Source organism: Anolis sagrei, chromosome 5 (genome assembly GCF_037176765.1).
Source record: "Anolis sagrei isolate rAnoSag1 chromosome 5, rAnoSag1.mat, whole genome shotgun sequence".
In the NCBI taxonomy this organism is placed as follows: Eukaryota; Metazoa; Chordata; class Lepidosauria; order Squamata; family Dactyloidae; genus Anolis; species Anolis sagrei.
In genome coordinates this window covers 53,877,605-53,899,001 of record NC_090025.1, presented here as the reverse complement: position 1 = coordinate 53,899,001, position 21,397 = coordinate 53,877,605, and the positions used below count along the sequence as shown (strand labels likewise).

Genomic DNA, 21,397 nt, shown 5'->3' with positions numbered 1-21,397 from the left:
ATCCTTGGGGCTGTGTGGAGGAGATACTCCTGGAACAAGCCCACAAACTGTTGAGCTCAAACAATCTGAGCTAGTAAAACAAACTAACCCCACCAGTGCTTGTTTGCTGACTGCGAAAACAGTGGCATATATCTTTGAAAGATTTAAAAGTATAACAAGCCAAATTGAGCAGTTAAGGCTCTCTTTTGACTCTTTTACCCAGAAGAATGAGGCCCCAAAGGGAAGCTCAGTTCAACCAGCTCAAACGGTCGGTATGGGGCCCAGAAGGGAGGCAAATACAATGGGTGAAAAGCCCTACTCAAAGGTAGTTAGAGGTGACTCATTTACTTCTACCAAGTGTAATAGAATCCTGCAAGCAAACCAGATAAGGCTGCGAATTGCTAACAACAACATAAACAAGGGTAGATGGAGATCATACAGAACCATCAGAACATCGCTGGGCCAGCTACTACGTATACCCCCTCCAAGTGTGGACCTATTTAAAGTGAAATGGTTACCCCAAGTCTCTGCAGACAAGACCATTGAAATTACTTTTGAGCAATCAATACTACCATCTATGCTGATGAAGATGAAGCTCTTCTTGCTCAAATTCCAAATAGTTCCACTGAGGGTTTTCCGTGATCTGGACATTAGCCTACCGATAACTCCCATGCACGGCGACGACATGCCTGCATCAGTGGGCAAACCCAGCCTACTAACCTCCAGGGAGGCTTCCGGAAAAAATAAGCCACAGCCCAGTCCAGCTAAGGCTGTTAGCAAACCATCACAGAAGCACCCCATGAGCCTGAGCAATGCAGTCTGCGGCGATCAGTGAGACACTGATCTTGGATTGGGTCACCTCGAGACTGCAGCGACCACTATAGAGATCCCGGCTGAGCCATGGGCGGGCTTAATGTCCACTGTAGAGTCCCCACAGGATGAAATGGACTTAGAAGTGGCCCCTATAAATGACCTTCTGGAGCTGGAGCCGAACGAGAAGGACGCGACCCGCACCCTGTCTCCAATTCAGGTCCTGGTCCACAGGAAGGATGGCAGCAGCCCCCCTAATCATGATCTATTTCCCAGGGAAGGAAAGAGTGCACCCCCTACACCACTGCTGATTAACACTACTGCCAAAGAAATGCAACAACAACAACAGCAACATCTGTGGCAAGGCAGAGAGCTCTAAATGGTTCAGGACCTGGCTGTCTTCATGACCGTATCTTCCCCTATGAGCTGATAGCTACAGAACGGAACATGTAAAACCACAAAAAGGATGGTATTTGCATATTTTCATACACTTTTATTTCTGTTAAAAGACAAACATATCCCTCTCTATTACGTTAACATAAATAATATAAACATATAACTAGTTGTACACTAATGGATGTTGGAAATATCAGGCTGATAGATGTTGTATTCTACTACATTTTTCCATGTTTGCTTGTTCATTCAGATCAATTCCCATTCTTCCTACTTAGAAAAAGATTAGTATACATCTCTTTAAACAGATTTTCGAAAATGTTTGATTGTATACTGATTATTATGGTGAAATTAAGGGTTTGATTTTAGATTCAATAATGTCTACTAGCTATTTTGAATATTTCCTCATTTTGAGTGGAAAGACAGGATCAAAAAGTATTAATTAATAAAATATTGTATTTCTCTATTTCCACTACTTGTAGGTGAAAGAACTTGAGTGACTGTTTGAGTCACTACTTGAGTGACTCCTTAAAGGAGTCACTTAAAACTCAAAGAATGCCGGCGGAAGGGTCGCTGAAAAGTTCTGGCTCTGCCAGCAGCCAGCGAACACAACCGCCCATCATTGATTTTACTGCTTCAGCAGTAGCCGTCTTCTTTTTTGGGTCCACTTTTGTGCCAGTGAAGAAATTCGACGTCGGGGATGGTAATTATCTGGACTTTGACCAAATTGCTGTTGCCATACCTTGTACAGATCTAGATTTCATTGTTCAATTTGTATATTCTTAGAAGAAAGCTGGTGGCACTAATAGCTACTATAACAAACTTAGTCAAATAATATTATTGCAGAAGAGATTATTAAGCATTCAACATACCCTTTCAATACACTGAGTAGCTCAAAATGGAAATGGAGAAGGAAAATGACTCAATTTAATAACATTTTATTTATCTACTCAAAACAAATTAATTTACGTTTTAGCATGAGCTTTCCTACTTTTCCTACTTTCGCATATGCATTGATGAAGCAGCATTGAAACTACAGGCTTTTAAGCATGACTAAAACATTGTGAGAAAATGCAATAGGATACAATAAGATGCAAATCTTTAGCCAGCTCATTAATCTTTAAAGAGCTATGTGAGCTGCTACAGGTCTTCTAAACCTTTAAAGTTGTCTGATGTGTAAAAACAAAACATCTGCTTATCAAATGCTAGTTCTCTTGAAGTCAAAGTCTTCCTCTTAGGAGACTCCTTTGTTATATATACAGTTGTAAGGACTTCTGTATAATTAATATATCTAGCTACAACGAAACCATTATCTTTGTTCATACCTCTGACAATATACTAGAATGTGTATATAGAACTCTAGTCACCTGTTTTTCTTTCTAGTCTTTATATTTGAAGCCAGAATTTCCTAAAATGACTTTACATGACACAGTGGGTCAATAACAAACAACACAATTGTCCCTGTTTCCATTAAAAAAAACATGCCTAACTGTAATTGAAACTAATTTTTAGTAATTCAAGAACAAATATTACATTCCAGAATCTAAAACTGTCCACATAGGTGGTTGTGATTGTGACATCTTTTCTTTCTGATGGTTCGATATACACAAACTGTTCCATGCACAAAATTTTAAAATATTGTATACAGTTGCCTATGTTTATAAGGTATATATGAATCATAAGTGATTTTTATTAGACTTGACTCTTATTGCCAAGATAGCACATAATGTATACATATGGAAACACAGTTATACTAACATATGAAAAGAATCCAAAATCCAAAACACTGGTCCTAAAATGTACTTTTGAAAAAAATCTGGCTTCATCATCACAAAGTCTAAGCATTCCATAACATATTAAAAGTAAATGAGAATATGTAGCAGTTAGTTAAGAATTTTCTATCATGCTTAACTCATTTATTTGTGTTTTAGGAATGTTCTTCCAGTGGGTTCTGTGTTTTGCCATCTGGACAGTAGGTGCAATTGTTCACTTCATCCAGAGATTCCCTCCATTTTGGCACCTTGCTATGATTGGTGGCTTTTTATGGACTACAGGTAATGTAGAACAACTCCAAATTCTTCCAAATAATGCACATGTTGTAGCCTGGCAAGCATCATATGAGCAGAGGCAGCCCTAGGTAATTTTCAACGGTAAGCAAACAGTATATTGGCGCCCCCCCTCCCCCAACCAATCACTGATATATATTTTCTGTTCGTCATGGGAGTTCTGTGTGCCATATTTAGTTTGATTCCATCATTGGTGGAGTTCAGAATGCTCTTTGATTGTAGGTGAACTATACATCCCAGTAACTACAACTCACATATGTCAAGGTCTATTTTCCCCCAAGAGTGCCTCAAGAGCGCCCCTGGCCAAAATCAACTATGCTGCAAATGCTTACTTTGCGTAATGGGTTGAGCCGGCCCTGCATATGAGCTTTCTGAGTGCTCAGAGTATGAGGAAAGGAATGATGGGTCGCAACCTGTAATTTCTGGGGCATCTGTGGAAGATAGCAGAGGCCTGGAGAGAGATGTTTTGAAATCTCCAGGCTGTTCACAGGCAACAGGAGAAAGCGACATCAGAATAGCCCAGAGTGGCCTTAGGAGGAGAATATGGGAGCCAAAGGTTTTTCTATATCGTGTTGCCTTGAAATTAGGAGGCAGAATGTAAAAGACAAACTCATTTTTCTCAGAGGATAAAAGATAAGGAGAGAAAAAGCAGGTGTGTGTGAAGTGATGTCATGGGAGGGAAAGAGGTCTTTTAAGTGGTTTCTGGGCTCTCAGGCCTTTAGTGGGAACAACATTGTAAAAAGGGGAAACAGCTCCCAGTTTTTAGTCCTATGTTGCTGGTTCTTGTATTTCAAGATTCTTGGTTTGATTCCTGTTTATGACTTCATGTTTTGCCTTTCTTGTGTTCCTGTTATCACATTTATGAATATACCTTTTCAACAATAACCTGCGTAAGGATTTTTTGCTTTGTGTTAACACAAGTCTCTGTGGATTGCTTTTTGATGCTTGGTTCAAAAGCTGATGACCTCTTGATCTCGGTGGGAATTACTTTTTGTACTTCTGCTTTTTCTATTTTTTGTTTTTGTTTTAAAGTTATTCCTTAATAAACTTTCACTTATTAGATTATCTGAACATTGGTGTTGGGTGAAAAGGTGTTCCAGAGCTACAGTGCAACTGCACATTTAAAAATTACAGGAGAACACTTTAAAAATTACAGGGATACTGAGTCAGTTGTGTACGAACTGGGAGCAAAAAATAAAATGGAAGGTTGTTCTTGCATCCCTTCATCTTTCCCTGCAAAATTTTCCCAGTAATTGCTGTGGTTGTTCACATTACTAACTGTAATGCATTCATTTCAGACATTCTGTCCTATTCCTATATCTAGCATCTGTGTAATTCAGCTTGACAAAGGATTTAATGCAGTTGGCCATCCAGCCTGTTTCAAAGTCTCCAAGAACGAGCTTCCACCACAACCCAAAGCAAAGAGTTCCACTGTTGAACAGCTCTTATGGTCAGGAAATTCTTCCTAATGTTCAGGTGGAATCTCCTTTCCTGTAATTTGGACCCATTGGTCTGAGTCCATCTTTAGGTCCGCAGAAAACAAGCTTGCTCCTTCTTCCTTAAGGCATCCTTTCAAATATTTTATTTATACATGGCTATCGTGTCGCCTGTCACCCTTCTCTTCTGTAGACTACACATATCTAGCTCTTTAAGCCCATCCTAATGGTGGTCGTTATTTTAGCCCATTAGTATTATCATAATGAGTATTGTTGTTGCAATAATATAGCTATGAATATTGCATTAAAACTCAATGGATTTTGTTGTTCTTTTCACCCTGTACAGGTAACATCATGGTTGTCCCAATTGTAAAAACCATTGGGCTAGCCCTTGGTCTCTTACTCTGGGCTTCTTTCAACATGCTTACTGGCTGGGCCATCTCAAGGTAAATGCATTCATAGAATCATACAATTGGAGAGTTGGAAGAGAACACATGGTCCATAAAACCCAACCCCCTGCTTATTTCAGGGAACTATGGGTTCTCTCTCTGCAGACTTCTGAAATGAAAAAAGGCATTAGTAAGCCTACTTTCAAATGAAAATATATAAGATTGATTAATTTGCTGAATCAACTGACACTCTTTATTATTTTACTCTTTATTATTGTTGTATAGTAACCCTTTTGTAACAAACACAAATCAATACGGGCAACACAGAATGAAAAAAATATGGAGGTAAACAATTGCACATATAGTAGATCAGATCCATACGTTGCTTTCAGAAATGTATGTGTAATATATTTTATATTCTAGATACCAGGTTTACTCAAACAGAGATACTGTCTCACTAGAAAATTCTGTACACAGGCAGTCCCTGAGCCACAGACATCTGACATACCCTATTCATTGTTAAGAATAGGAGTGAGAGAACAAGAAGTGAAAGGAAATGAAAGGAAGGGAAGCTCACTCCTGAAATATATATATTTGGTTGAAGTTACACATAAAAAATATAGATGTTTAGACTTACATACAAATCCAGTTTAAGAAGAAACCTACAGAACCTATCTCGCCTGCAACCCAGGAACTGCCTGTACTGTCTCAGAGGTCCCCTCAGTATTGTTTGCCTGTGGACCTCTTTTTTAGTTTCACTTAATTTTGATTTTTTTAAAAAAACCAATAGAATTCTACTTTTGGTTCACAGGTTTGGTTGGTTTGGACTTGACCCAGAACCAGTTCAAAACCCTATCTTAAGCTATGTTGGAGCTGCACTTTCAGTGATCAGGTAGTAGTAGTTGTTTAAAATAGGTTTTGTTCTTAATAACTGTACTATTCTACATTTTAAAAAAACCCATAATTGAGTAAAACGATGAGTTTTATGTTTCATGTGATTTTCTTTGCAGCATCATCATGTTCCTTTTCATAACTACTGATGACCAGAATTCACAACCTACAGAAGAATGTGATGTAAGTTCCATTTTTATATTTTAAATACCATATATACTCGAACATAAGCCAACCCGAATACAAGCCAAGGCATCTAATTTTAGCACAAAAATACTGGAAAAATGTATTGACTCGAGTTTAAGCCGAGGGTGGGAAATGCAGCAGCTACTGGTAAATTTCAAAATAAAAACAGATACCAATAAAATTACATTAATTGAGGCATCAGTAGGTTAAATATTTTTGAATGTTTACATAAAACTGTAATTTAAGATAAGACTGTCCAACTCTGATTAAACCATTATTCCAACCTTCTTCAGTGTAAATGTGCTTATGTATCCTTCTAATAATGATAACGAGAGTAAAATAATAAATGGAATAAAATAATAATAGAGTAAAATAATAGATGTAATAATAACAACAAAAATAAAGTAAGGTAATAAATGTAATAATAATAATCAATAGAGTAAAATAATAAATGTAATAATAATATTAATAATAATAATAACAACAACAACAACAAAGTAAAATAATAAATAGCCTTGACTACAGTATAAGCTGAGTGGGGGAGGGGAGTACAGCCTCAAAAAAGGGCTGAAAAGCTAGGCTTATACTCAAGTATATACAGCATAGCTTCAGCATTGGAAGAAAGGCTTTAGCTTTATTCAGATCATATACTTTCTAAAGCTTTGTGGGGGAGCTATAAGACCCCAGCATTCTTTTTTCCTGCTTCATGTGAGATTGTCTTCAATAATGCATGTTAAGCTCTTCCGTGCTACACAATTGTAGCGTGAGAGGTGCAGTGACCATTTCATACTTCATGATTATAACACTATGATTCCACTTTATATGCCATAGTTAAATCCTTTGGAATCCTTGGTTGGCAATTTAGGCCCTATCTTATAAAACATCTAGGACCTTAAGATTATCTGGGGAGGCCCTGCTCTCATTACCACCTTCGCCACAAGTTTGTTTGGCGGAAACGAGAGACAGAGCCTTCTCGGCGGTGGCCCCTCAGCTGTGGAACGCCCTCCTTATAAATATTAGATCAGCCACCTCCCTTTTAACATTCTGGAAAAAAGTCAAGATGTGGCTTTTTGAACAAGTGTTTCCAAGTGCAGAGTAACTGACATAGGAAAATGGAACAATGACAATGAGACCGGACAACGTTTTTAGCAAAGTGACACTATGAATTTATATTTTATTGATATGTTTAATTTTTATTATATGTCGTGTTTTTAATTGTATTTATGATATTGTAAGCATTGAATTTTACCCTGTTAACCGCATTGAGTTGCCTATAGGCTGAGAAATGCAGTATACAAATACAGTAAATAAATGAATAAATGAATAAATTGACATTTCTATAAAATTCAGTTTTTGAATGCAGATTGTCTGCTTTGAACAGAATTTTATATCAGTGTAAACTCATGTCATCCATTTTAATGCAGATATTTTGCATTCAGAAACCAGATTATGGGGAAATGAAGGCGGGGACTTAGGGAACAGCATTTGGCATTCTGAACCAGGCTGAGCTAGTGCCTAATGAAATGATAAATCCAGATTCCATAAGAAGTTGCCATGGCAGTTTAACTGGACTTATAGTGCTATAGTTGTGTATTGTGAAATGGCCTTGGAACTGATCTTCAGTATCACATCAAGTACTGGAGGAGACACATCTCTCATGACTAGCAAATGTCGACAGCCAAAAAATCCAATTTGGAATATTTTCACAAATTTTATACTGAGTAGATTTCATTTTTTTATCAACAGCAAATCAACGCCTCTGAACGTGGTCTTTGTCGACAGCCAGTCAAAGCAGATAAAAAAGGAACTGATAACAAGAATGACGAGTCATGGGTGCAGAGTCTTTCTCCTCTGCAAAAGAAAGTTCTGTATGTTGACCATGTGCTTCTGTTAAATTTCTCTACCCTGTTATTTTTAGTGACATTCATTTTCTGGTTAATATTCTAAGGCAGCAGAAATAAAACACTTGTAACTATCCTATTACAGTAATGAGAACCTTTCACATCTCTTTCTGGGAACCCATCAACATCTATATAAAATCAAATGTAATGTTCGTCTGTGGGATTAACATAATTCAAAAACCACTGGACGAATTGACACCCAATTTGGACACAATACACGTATCACTCATAAAAACACTGAAAAGAACAAGGGAATGGACTTGAAAAGCAAAAAATAAACAATACATTGCAACACATGGGCTAACCCACATATATACACAAATACACACACACATACACACAAGAAACACATATGCACAGAATGGGCCACAGCAACGGGTGGCAGGGAACAGCTAGTTTTCTATATATATTGCTATGTTTCTATGACAGCATCGCTCAAAACATACTGAATTTGGTGACATCCATTTTCTGTTTAATTTTATAAGGCAACAGAAGAAAACATTTGTAGCAATCCTATTACAGTAATAAGAACCTTTGACATCTCTTTCTGAGAACCCATCAACATTTTTTATATATTGCAATGTTTTCTATGACATACTGAATTTACCTTCTCTTTCTTTTCCTATAAGTGGCTGCTCTCTGGCTATCGTCGCAGGGATATTGTACGGCGCTAGTTTTGTGCCCGTCCTTTACATCCAGAATCAGGGCAAAAAGAATGCATCGGGCTATGAAGGAGCCAGTCAGAATGGTAAAGACCAATTAATACTTGTAGTAATAGTCTTCAGAGAGAAACACATAACAGTCCATTGCAAAAATGTAAAAAGCAGTCTTTATAACACCTTAAAGATTAAACTTCAGGGCCTACATTCCACCAATTAAGGCACAATACTTTATTTCTAAAAGTTGTTTTTGTGTCTGTGTGTGTGTGTATGTGTGCCTTCAAGTCCCCTGTTCACTTGCATAGGTAATGATAATAATAATAATAATAATAATAATAATAATAATAATAATTTCCCACTCCCTCTCCCTAAGGGACATGAGGGCATGGTTTGGGGCCTTCCTAGACTCCTGGGTGCATTTTGGAACATTTTGATTGGGGGAAATTTCATTTTGACCCATGGGATTAGAAGATTCACGGCAACTTCAAACGTGTGGAAATGCACTCTGCATCCCCTAGATATAATTGTTGGACTTTGAGAAGTAAAATCATAATGGAGGCCACAAAAGATTGTACCAGGGCCACATGCCTCCATATTTTGCCCATGGCTGAAGTATAGTATTTATAGCCATTGTGAATAGTGTTTATGCTCACATGAAAGCTGAGTGAAGCATCTAATTCAGAAAAAAAAACAGAGCAAAGCAGAAGACACTTTATATTGTCTTCTCCAACCTGATGCCCTCCTCCAATGGGGGAGGATGACTCCTGATACGTACAACCAGCATACTAGCTGGCATGATGTCCAGTGCAGTCCACCATAGCTGGAGGACTTCAAGTTGAAGAATTATTCATATCAATGCATTTGTGATTAGGATATTCTTGCAATGCTTAATTAAATAGTTGTGTTTGTGACACCCTTATGTAATTCCTGAATACGTTTCCTAAATGACTTTACACACATTTTGATCTTTTCTTTCAGATTTAGATTATGTCCCTGCACAATGTGCTGGTATCTTTGTTACTAGTACTATCTACTTTTTAATGTACTGTGTAGCAATGTCTGGTCATGCTAAACTTCATCCTGAAACCATAATTCCAGGTATTCTCAAATATATTTTATCATGTTTCTCTTAAAAGAATGCATAATGTAACTGGTGTATGTTGCTGCAGTTTTTTTTGGGGGGGGGGGGGGGGGAGCAGGGCTGGTGCCAGCCTAACATGGGAAACATCCTGTGTTGGGGGAAAAGCATCCAGTGACAGTTTCTTCCCGTTTGGAGGCGGGTCCTTGGCTGGAAGTCACATGACATCATGTGTTGTCCAGCATGGGACTTCGTCCAGTAGACAGGGTGAAAGCATCCTAGGACGCTAAATTCACCCCATCTGATGAGGTCATGTTGCAGTGAGGGATTCAGATCCTTGCCACACTGAAGTATACCATTCTTAAAATCACCAGCTATCTTTTCAATGAAATGAAAAGTTTGCTATCCTGCAGATAAGCCTTAAAAGCTACTGAAAATCAAGAGAATTTTAAATATTATTTAATTCTAGCATATAAAACAGAAAAATGTTAAAATAGAAGGCATATCCTCTATAAGTATGCTACCAGTTATGTCATTTGGCAAGTAAAATTGTTTTTAAGGTAGCAACCTCATATCTTGGTCCTATAAATGGCTTTTGGAACATAGGAAGTTGCCTAATACAAATCACACAGTTGCTCCATCTAGTCCAGTATTACAATTTCTGAGTAGTAGTAGATTTTTGAGGTTTCAGCTCCAAGCTGGCATGGTAGCTAGAAGAAGACTGGTTTAGCACCAGGAGACACCACCCTTTCCATTCCGCATTGTGTTCTTGGCTCAACAGGAGACATAAAATCCTGGTTTTCATTTCTCGCCACATGTAATGACACTGGCCACAGCAACACAGGAGGAGGGAGGGCTAAAGAAGGAATAATCTCCTCCACCCCCTTCTCCCTTCTCCAGCCAGTGTTCGTTGGTAAATATGATGCAAAATGACCACCAACAAATTTTCTCCCTAAGATGAACACAAGAAGGATGGTAAGTGCCATCTCCTGTCCCCGGGCTGCCCAAGCCTAGGAAATGTGGGATGGCCATGTGAATGGCCACAGTCTGTTACAACTCTGAACTAGCCCCACTGTTTACACTTCCACAAATTGCAGGGAACTTCCAACACTGTGCTTTTAACACAGCAGAAGATCACATTAATTAACATTGGTGGTTATTAGGGCAAATGGGCCTCATTCATCATGTAGATACCATGAGTCCATTCACTCTCATCCCACCTCATTTGGTCTCTGCCCTTAGAGAAGCAGACTGCCTTTTTTGAGCTGTTAATTTAGTTTCGTAGTGTTGGATTGCACAATTGCAATTGTGAATGGAACAGTTCTCTTCAAAATAAATTCTGTGACGATGGTTCTCAAATTTTGTTCAAAAATATATTTTGGATTTCATTCCAAAGTGGTCAGGTATTGAAATCCAAAACACCTATAGAAGGTTTGAAGTTTTGAAAATCCCTGTTTCATGTAACATGCTGGATGCTGTGGTTAAACATATGGCATCCCAGGATTGATTAAAATAATACCAATATTCTGTTAGCTCCTGCTTGAATGGAATATTTACTTTTTTGTTTACTATGCCTATGAAATGCAAATCCTATAAATTCATTTTCCAATTGTCAATCTTCATTTAGTTAAAATGGCACTATCTCTCACTGGAGGGGGATAGCAGCTGGCTCAGGGAAACTAAAGTCGAGTTTTCAGTGAAAAATGCAAGAGGGCAGATAGTTTCTCTGTAACTGGGAAAGGGGAAGGGTATTATTAAGATGTAATCATGCCAAACCTATGACAGAAATAGGAAGGGAAAATAAAGTGGTATGTTGTAGAAGAGAATATCACATGCTGCTTGACTGGACCCTAAATAGAAATAACCCAAACTGTTATTGTTCAGATATCATGAAGACTGAATATAGTGATATTATTTTTGATTGATTGTCAGGTTTGCTTTCTGGTGCATTGTTGGCGTCAGCAAGTTGTGGCTGGTCAGTTGCAAATCATTACCTCTCTTCTGTGGTCAGCTTTCCAATAATCACCGCCGTAAGTCGTAATAAAATCATAAATCTGTCTATAAATGAGGTGTGGGGAACATGGGTTGTATTGTTTAGAAATAAGGCAGGGCACTGAATAGTTAGTTACTTGAGGGGCTTCAATTTTTTTCCATGCCAGGAAGGGCATGCAAGTTTTTTTCCCTGTGCTACAACTACTTTTTGTGTGTTGGCTGAGGAATGATGGATGTTTGTCCTCCAACAAATAGTTTGATAAATTGCATGTCGCTTCTGGCAACATGTATAGAAGGATTATTCTTACGTTCTTACAGGAGGGCGTGGGGGAAATGAAGTTTTAGTTCTCTTAAATCTCCCTCTGCTATCTTTTTGTTAGCTAAAAGCAGCACAGAAGGAGTTTCAGAGAGACAAGAGTTTGAAAGGACTTTTATGACCTGGCACCGGGTGTTGAAAGAGGGAGCTTGCTAAGGTTGCAGATACTAAGTCCAGGATTTGCATGCTTGCTATTTTCTCCTTAATGTTTTGATTTTTTTGTTTGCTAAACATCCTCAGTCCCAAAATGATAATGGCAGCAGAAAGGAATCGATTGTGCCCATCTCGGCTCCTCCCTCCATGATGACATCATCGTTTTATTTACAAACGGTCAATGAGGCATTCCCATCACATGTTAAACTGAGCATTTTTCCACATCTCTATGCAGGGAATTGAGGAATAACTAACTTGCCAATCAACCCAGGAATCGTGGGAAAACCCACACTTTAGAAACAGCAAGATACCGCCACCCCACATTTGAAGCTTGCATTGTGTGAAGGGCACCATCGATGGCAATTTCCTACATGTATAAAATGTTTATTTGTGTTTAATGATGTCGGCGGTTTTACATACAATCTTGAAAAGTTGGTTATAAGGAAGCATATATATTAGGTTCTGTTCTGCTCTGTAGATTCCGTTTTCCTCGTTATTTTATTACAATAATCCTTATTTTATTATAATAATATGTGGTTGCATTTTAAAAATGTAATTCTAGCCTGAACATACTGGAATTTACAGAGCTAGAAGCCATGGCTGATCCGAGACACTTTTGCCTGAGGCAAAGGCCCTCACATCCATCAGTATAAATATACAATTTAATGTAAAGAAACTGTGTTTATGATGGAGCAATGCCACTTGTAATACATAGGAGCCACTTAGGGATGTCAGAGAGGCCATATGACACACACAGTTTTGTTATCCAGTAACATCTGGTATAATAACAATGCAACAGTTGAGATTCTGTAAAGAGACTTTCTGCTACTCTCTAGTATCTGTTGCTTGAGGCGTGAAAGCACATTAGAAGCCTACATAAGAAAGAAGTCAACTTTATCCAGAGAGCTTCCTCTCCAAATTAATTGCAGAGTAGGATGCAACAACAAATTAATCCCAGAGAAGCCTAAATATCTTTGAACAATGTGGAGAGGGTGTTCTTTAAAGAAAACTGATTAAAGAAATGTGATGCTGAGGAAATGACTGGATTATTCTGCATGAAAAAGGCATCAGTTGTAGAGCTTGTATGTCTTATCTTCCCCAAATAGATGCCCTCACATAATTCACAGTGGGGGTTAACATTGTGCCTATTCCATCTACATAGGTTGTACAGTTAATGTAAATTGACTTTAGAAATGTAGAAATAGACATCATTCATCCTATATATTTTGTCTACTGACAAAGGAAACTGGGAGTACTTTAAGTCATTTTGAGATCAAGTGGGCAAGTTTTGTTGAAATCAAAGCTCGTGATTGCAAAGACATCCTCAGGAATGTTCTGGCTGTTGGACAATAGGATACTAAAAGACACCCTATTGTCCATCAGCCAGAATTGGACAATTGGGATTTTTCTACATCACTTATGACCATGGCTGAGACCTGAAGTAAAGAACAGTTTACGCTAAATTTGGATGCATATTGGATTCAATGGGATAGAAAATTATTATGGGAAACTGATGACAACAAAATATGGACTTTACTCATCCTTCTGAAAGTTACTTTGTTGTCTATACCATTGGAAGTTCTCATGGTATTACATGGGTTGTGCAAAAGAGTCACTATGGGAAGGAGAGCCGGGCTTCCCATGGACATCTCTCTTTTTTAATGTTTTCATTTGTTAAAATGCTTAATCACACCTTTTCATCATACAGCCTTTTCAATGGACAACAACATCAAAAAAGAAGTTGTCATAATAGGAAAATGGCCTTCGTATTCTCCTGAGCTCACTTCCTTTTACATGGTGCTCACCACTTTATTATTACTCACCATCAAAATACAATCATGGGAGAATTATAAATAACAAACTCTGAGTTATTCCTAGAGCCATTGGGATGTAGTGATTTGAGCTCTGGACTACAATTCTGGAGACCAGGACTCAAATTCCCACTTAGTCATGGAAATTCACTGACTTTGGCCATAAACAAATCTTGTCAAGAAAATCCTGTGGCAGATTTGCCTTACAGTTACAATCAATCAAAATGGCTTAAAGATATACAACAAAAATTAGTTGCCACAGCCGTGAGTTGGTGTGTGGTATCTCTACATAGGCAGGAGCTGAGGTGTCCTTCAAAATGGACAGTGATAAACTTTTTCCTAGTTTTGTGCAGAATCATTTGAATTCAACACACATTACTGTGAGAGCTAAGCCTATCTACCTTTTCTGTCAGCTGCTTAGACAAAAGCCAAAGTTTTCCTCATTCTTGTCGAGAGCCTTTTGCAGGATTGATTCATGCTTTTGTTTGTGTGATTAGTTAATAATTCACTGCACAATTAGATTTTATTGAATGCATTGTTAAATTTAAATGAAATTGTTAAACATGAACAAATTATCTATTATTTACTGTGTGTTAAACATGCCCTTACAGGGTCCTGGCTTTATTGCTGCAGTGTGGGGAGTGCTGATGTTCAGAGAAGTGAAGGTAAGGGATATGACATCCTGAACATACACCTGTCATCACAGCCATATCTACATTTGAGGAACAGTGCTAAGATTGGAAGGGAGAAAGCATTAGGGAACTGAGTTGCACACTCCCCCCATGCTACAGTATCCTCCATGCTGGCAAGATGTGTGAGTTCAGACTTGAATGTTCCAGACTAGTCAAGAGAAAGGACACACAAATGTCATTCATTTTGACTTTCATTTTGAGTTTTGTTACCAAAACTCACCTTGCCCAACATTACCAAAAGTCAGGGGAAAGTCTGAAATCTTGCTCAGAATTTGGGTTTCCCCTTGACTTAGGGTAGTAACATACATGGAACCAGCTTCAACTGTCCCCATTGCCTTCTCATGTTTCCAATGCCCAGACACCCTGGGGAAATTGGATGATATCGCCCCCTGCCCCATCTTGAGTCAGCAAGCACGGAGAAGGGAGGAAGAAGAGGAGAAGGGATTCCATCCCCTCCCTCTCCCCTTGGTTCACTGACTTCAAGGGAAGTAAAGGGAAACATGTAGGTCCTGTGTTGCGACTGGACACTGGGACATGGGGGAAAAGGGGGTCAGTTAGGGTAGTTGTCCAGTGGCACAAAACTGAATTTGGACTGCTGAGCTATGGGAACTCCCTCCCACATCCATGACACCTGGAGAAGTCCTGTGGGGAAACCTTTTGAGCCAATCAGGTGTCTATCAGCCTTGGATCAGCCTTGAATTAAGTCTCAGTGTAGAAGTACCCTTGGACCTAAGTTCTTTAGGCCTTTAAATGACAGCACCAGTGCTGATCTGCAACATAGTGAACCATTCTTACCTTCACTAGCATCCAGATGGACACACTATGCACCAACACACATTTATAAACCTTCTTTAAAGGCAGAGAATACAGCATGATTGTTCAGGGCACCTTTCACACTATAGTTATATTTTAACTGCCATGGCAGCATCCTATGGAATTCAGAAAGAGATTTTTAGAATTCTGTGCCAGATAGTTCTAGTGTGTCACCAAGCTACAAAGTCCAGAATTCCATAAGTTGTTGCAATGGCAATGACAGTGCTAACATAATGTTATAACTGTAAAGGTGTGAAAATGCCCTAAATAAAGATATCATATGGGCAACTGAGTCAAGGTAGCAATTGCTATCTAACATATCTTCAGCAGTATATTTGTGTAACGCCACTTTATCCATACAATGATTCGGTTAGTTAGGAAAGGCAATGAAATAGAGATTGATTCAAGATCAACAACTTCATAGCTCACCCAGAGTCCAACTACAGGCTAATTTAATAAGCTCGTGTAATGTGGTTCATTTGGCTAACTGGATGTATGTTGTACAGCTACTGTATACCTATACTACGTATAGGGTAGATGGACTTTAATTTTCTTATGATCTCATCAGACGGAGTAACTTGGTGGCAAACACCAAATCCTCTATAGTTTTGAGATGGAGCTCACCAACTCCCATCCCACAATGTAGAACTACTTCCATCGGGGCTCTGTCAAAATCTATAGTGGATCCAGCATATGCCACTACTGTGGAAATATGAGAGGCTTTCCAAGTTCAATTGGAATCAACAAGGGGAAGCCAGGCAGTGGGTGCTTCTACCTGTGGGATGAGGTGAAGCGGAAGCAGGATGATCTAGGATGATGGATTCTGTATGACCCACTGCCGGATTCGCCATGATGTGTGGCCATTCCGGCAGCCAATATGATCAGGTCATTATAAAGCATGTACTAATAAACCATTATTGATATGAGTCTGCCAATTTACAAGGCAATGAAGATAATGTCAAATTATATTTCTTGAATCTCTTGTATTTTTCTTCCTTGCTTTCCCCTTTCCAATCCATTCTATATTTCTGCAGGGACTGAAAAACTATGTTTTGCTCATAGTAGGATTTTGTTTCATTTTGGCTGGATCGCTTGCAACCGTATTTTCTAAAGCCTGAAGATAACATCACTTGAACCAGCAGATGGCACCATCAATTAATAACTTTGTTTGTGTGTGTGTGTGTGTGTGTAAGTTATATATGAAGCATTAATGTTGTGTTCAGACTTGTATACTATCTCCAAGCTATCTTATTATATGTGTGTGTATAAATAAATAATGTTATTCCAAAATCCAAAGCCTTTCTGATCTCAAACATTCTGGCTAAAGAATACTTAACCTGTAGCTATTAACCTGTAGTTATTAATGCAAGGCTGGGGTTAAAATTGCTCAAAGAAACCGTAACAACCCTAGATACACAAATGGAGGAGCTGAAGAGCCTTATAACCAAGGTGAAAGAAGAAAGTGCAAAAGCTGGATTGCAGTTAAACATTAAAAAAACCCCAAGATTCTGGCAACCGGACTGAGTGATAACTGGTAAATAGAGGGAGAAAACGTGAAGGCAGTGACAGACTTTGTATTTCTAGGTGCAAAGATTACTGCAGACGCAGACTGCAGCCAGAAAATCAGAAAATGTTTACTTCTTGGGAGGAGAGCAATGACCAAAGTAGAGACATCACACTGGCAACGAAGAGGTGCATAGTATTGCAATGGTATTCCCCATAGTAACCTATAGATTGGGAGTACACTAAGTTCAGGACATCAAAAATGGAATGGGTTTAACACCCCTATTTATGACTGTTAACCCCCCACCCCAACACACGTTTCAGAACATTTCACACATCCAAAGATCTAATAATATACCTATTTCATAGGGCTACAGTAACTGTTGCTGAGAATTTGTTGTTATTTTTTCGTTCAGTCGCTTCCAACTCTTCGAGACCTTATGGACCAGCCCACGCCAGAGCTCACTGTCGGCTGTCACCACCCCCAGTTCCTTCAGATTCAAGCCAGTCACATCAAGGATACCATACATCCATCTTGCCCTTGGTCGGCCCCTCTTCCTTTTTCCTTCCATTTTCCTCAGCATCAATGTCTTCTCTAAGCTTTCCTGTCTTATCGTGATGTGGACAAAGTACTTCATCTTTTCCTCTAATATCCTTCCCTCCAATGAGCACTTGGGCTTTATTTCCTGACTGGTTGGATCTTCTCATGGTCCAAGGCTATGTGGGGCCTTGCTGGCTGTTTTAATAGACCAAAATATAAAACACAAAGATAGCACACAGCTACAGAATAAACAAAAACTGATAGCAAAAATAAATTTGTAGTCAAAAGGGTCCAGTCCAGTGGACAAATGCCAAGAGTTCAATAACAGAGTCCAGGGTTCAAGATTCTATACCGTAGTCAAAAGCCAGTCCAAAGGTTCAAGGTTCCAGGATTCCAAGATTACAGGAGACAGGTCAGGATACCAAAAAAATCCAACAGACCTGGGGGAAAAACCAGCAGCATCCACCACCAAAATACAACAAATACCTTTTCTCCCAAAAATCAGTCTCTATGTTAGCTCCTTAAATCCAGTAACACCCAGCTGCAACCCATCTCCAGCACACCTCCATCCTTAATTGCTTTTACCTGTAAACTGTTACTTACAAACTACTCAGCCCTTTAGAACCAAGACTTACATTAACCCTTCCATCACCAACTGCGAGGTCTACCACCACCAACCACCATCAACTGTGGAACATAAGGCTACCCTTAAAAACGGCCTGGGAACTTCAATTGGTCCAACGTGTGGCAGCTAGATTAATAATGGGGGTGAATTACAGGAAGTGGTGAACCCCCCTGATTAAGGAGCTCCATTTGCTGCCGTTTATTTTCTGGTCCCAATTCAAGGTGCAGGTCATCACCTATAAAGCCCTAAATGGTTTGGGACCCACCTACCTTCGTGACCGTATCTCCTCCCACAAACCTGCCCGATCCCTTCGTTCCTTTCACCCCTTCCATTACCACAGACCTGATTTATGGGAATGAGGGAGAGAGCCTTCTCCTCTGTGGCCCCCTGACTCTGGAACGCATTGCCCAGTGAGATTAGGCAACCCCCACCTTAGAAACTTTTAAGAACCTCAGAACTTGGCTTTTCCGTTGTGCTTTTGGAGAGTGATCCTACATCTCCCTTGTCATTCTCCCTATAATGGGTGTCCTCATATTGCATTGCCTCCTGCTCGCATTAAGGACTGTCTCCATCACTCCGTTCATGAATTTCCCTTACAAATACATGTTTTATTTCTATATCATCCTGAGTTTTTATCAGTGTATCTTGCACATGTGGCCTGCTCATTGTGATTGTGTTTGATTTTTTGCTGTATTATGTTGCACTGTTTATTGTATTTTATGCTGGATTTATTTTATTGTGATGTTTGTTTTATGCTTTTTATGTTACTGTACTATAATGCTCTTCGAGGCTAGGCCTCATGTAAGCTGCCCCGAGTCCCCCTTGGGGTGATGGTGGTGGGGTAAAAATAAAGATGATGATGATTATTTTTATAAGGCACTCTCAGAATTTTCCTCCAGCACCACAGTTCAAAAGCATCTATCTTCCTTCACTCAGCCTTCCTTATAGTCCAGCTCTCACATCCATAGGTTACTACAGGGAATACCATTGCTTTGACTATGTGGATCTTCGATGCCAGTGTGATGTCTCCTCTCTTCACTATTTTATCGAGATTGGTCATTGCTCTTCTTCCAAGAAGTAAGTGTCTTCTGATTTCCTGGCTGCAATCTGCGTCTCCAGTAATCTCAATCCATGCCTGATACCAAATGAGAAACTCTCCCCTGGGCACACTGAAGACTGGCACCACGAGATGCAGAGCCAATTTTAAGAAATGGGGTCACAAAGAGGAGTCCACAACAGGCGAGTGTGGAAAAGAGCAAACCACAGACCACTTACTACAATGCAGTCTGATAAACATGGGGCTATCCCAATTGGTTTCTGGACCAACGCATTTGACAGGTCATACCCTTGATGCGATTTTCAGCTTGGAACATGCAGATTTGTGGAGGGATGTGATCAATACCTCCAAGTTGTCATAGACAGATCCCTATCTAGTTAGGGCTAGTATCACAGCTACAACCTACCCCTGCAGAGGTGGAGGACCTATTAAAATGATCTGCCCGCAAAGGCTAATGGATCCTCTGAGATTCCAGGAGGCCTTAGAGGATTCTCTGACTGGCATCACTGATGACTCCCAAACATCCTCTCCGACCCATGACGAAACAGGCTCCCTGGTATACAGATACCCTCATGAAGGATGACAACTAGAATGAAGATGGCAAAAAAGGTAACTTTTATGCAACAAGATATGGTATAGAGGGCACCTTTGCTCCTATAAGGTGACAATACTTTCAGCGAAGAAAGCTTTCTTTTCTGCAAGCATTGCACCTACAGATTCACTGTTTCACTATTACAAGACCATGGCTAAGCATCTTGGAATACATCTTGCAATGAATCCCTATCATAAAGTTGCCATAAGTTAGGGTCAATATGGAGTTACCCAACAACTTTCTGCTTAAGCCTTTCTAACAGATCTCTATCAGAGATTTAGAGATTGACAGTCCTCCAAATCAGAACCTCAATCCATGGCTGATACCAAATGAGAGACTCCTTCCTGGGTACACAGAAGACTGGGCAACTTGGAAGGCACTGAACAGGTTGTGCTCTGGCACCATGAGATGCAGAGCCAACCTTAAGAAATGGAGCTACAAAGTGGAATCCACAACATGTGAATGTGAAAAAGAGCAAACGACAGGCCACCTATTGCAATGCAGTCTGAGCCCTGCCACATGCACAATGGAGGACCTTCTTATGGCAACACCAGAGCCACCCCAAGTGACCAGCTACTGATCAAAGAACATTTAATAGAATACCAAGTTTGCAAACTTCTGGTAAAAGGACATTGTGCACAATGCCAAGTTTTAAACTTTGTGGTTATTTTTAATGCATTCTCACTTTTTGGATTTATTTTTTAAAAACATTACAACTGTACGCGTTTGCTCCTGATACGATAAATCAGGGGTCCTCACACTTTTTAAACAGAGGGCCAGGCCACAGTCCCTCAAACTGTTGGAGGGCCGGATTATAATTTGAAGGGGGGAAAAAAACCCATGAATGAATTCTTATGCACACTGCACATATCTTTTTGGCAGTACAAAAAAAGGCTTAAAAACAATGCAACAATTAAAATGAAGAACAATTTTAACAAATTGGGCGACTAAAATGATCAAGGGTCTGGAGAACAAGCCCTATGAGGAGCGGCTTAAGGAGCTGGACATGTTTAGCCTGAAGAAGAGAAGGCTGAGAGGAGATATGATAGCCATGTATAAATATGTGAGAGGAAGCCACAGGGAGGAGGGAGCAAGCTTGTTTTCTGCTTCCCTGGAGACTAGGACGCGGAATAATGGCTTCAAACTACAAGAGAGGAGATTCCATCTGAACACGAGGAAGAACTTCCTGACTGTGAGAGCCGTTCAGCAGTGGAACTCTCTGCCCCGGAGTGTGGTGGAGGCTCCTTCTTTGGAAGCTTTTAAACAGAGGCTGGGTGGCCATCTGTCAGGGGTGATTTGAATGCAATATTCCTGCTTCTTGGCAGGGGGTTGGACTGGATGGCCCACGTGGTCTCTTCCAACTCTTTGATTCTGATTCTATGAAATATAAACTTATTAGTATTTCAATGGAAAGTGTGGGCTTTTTGCTTATGAGATAGGATTGTTGTTGTGTGGTTTCAAGTGGCTTCAGAGTTAGGTTGACCCTGAGCGAGGGCCGGGTAAATGACTTTGGA

General features: G+C 39.6%; 1 protein-coding gene across 1 annotated transcript; it reads left to right on the top strand.

The window, feature by feature from the left end:
- The first annotated feature begins 1,737 nt into the window (after window positions 1-1,737).
- On the top strand, window positions 1,738-16,683 carry LOC132777254 (transmembrane protein 144-like). Its single transcript, XM_067468476.1, is given in 11 exon segments — window positions 1,738-1,885; window positions 3,114-3,236; window positions 5,031-5,130; window positions 5,885-5,965; window positions 6,084-6,147; window positions 7,873-8,018; window positions 8,681-8,799; window positions 9,689-9,808; window positions 11,721-11,818; window positions 14,672-14,725; window positions 16,600-16,683. Coding segments are annotated over 11 exon segments (1,137 nt in total).
- Window positions 16,684-21,397: the final 4,714 nt, after the last annotated feature.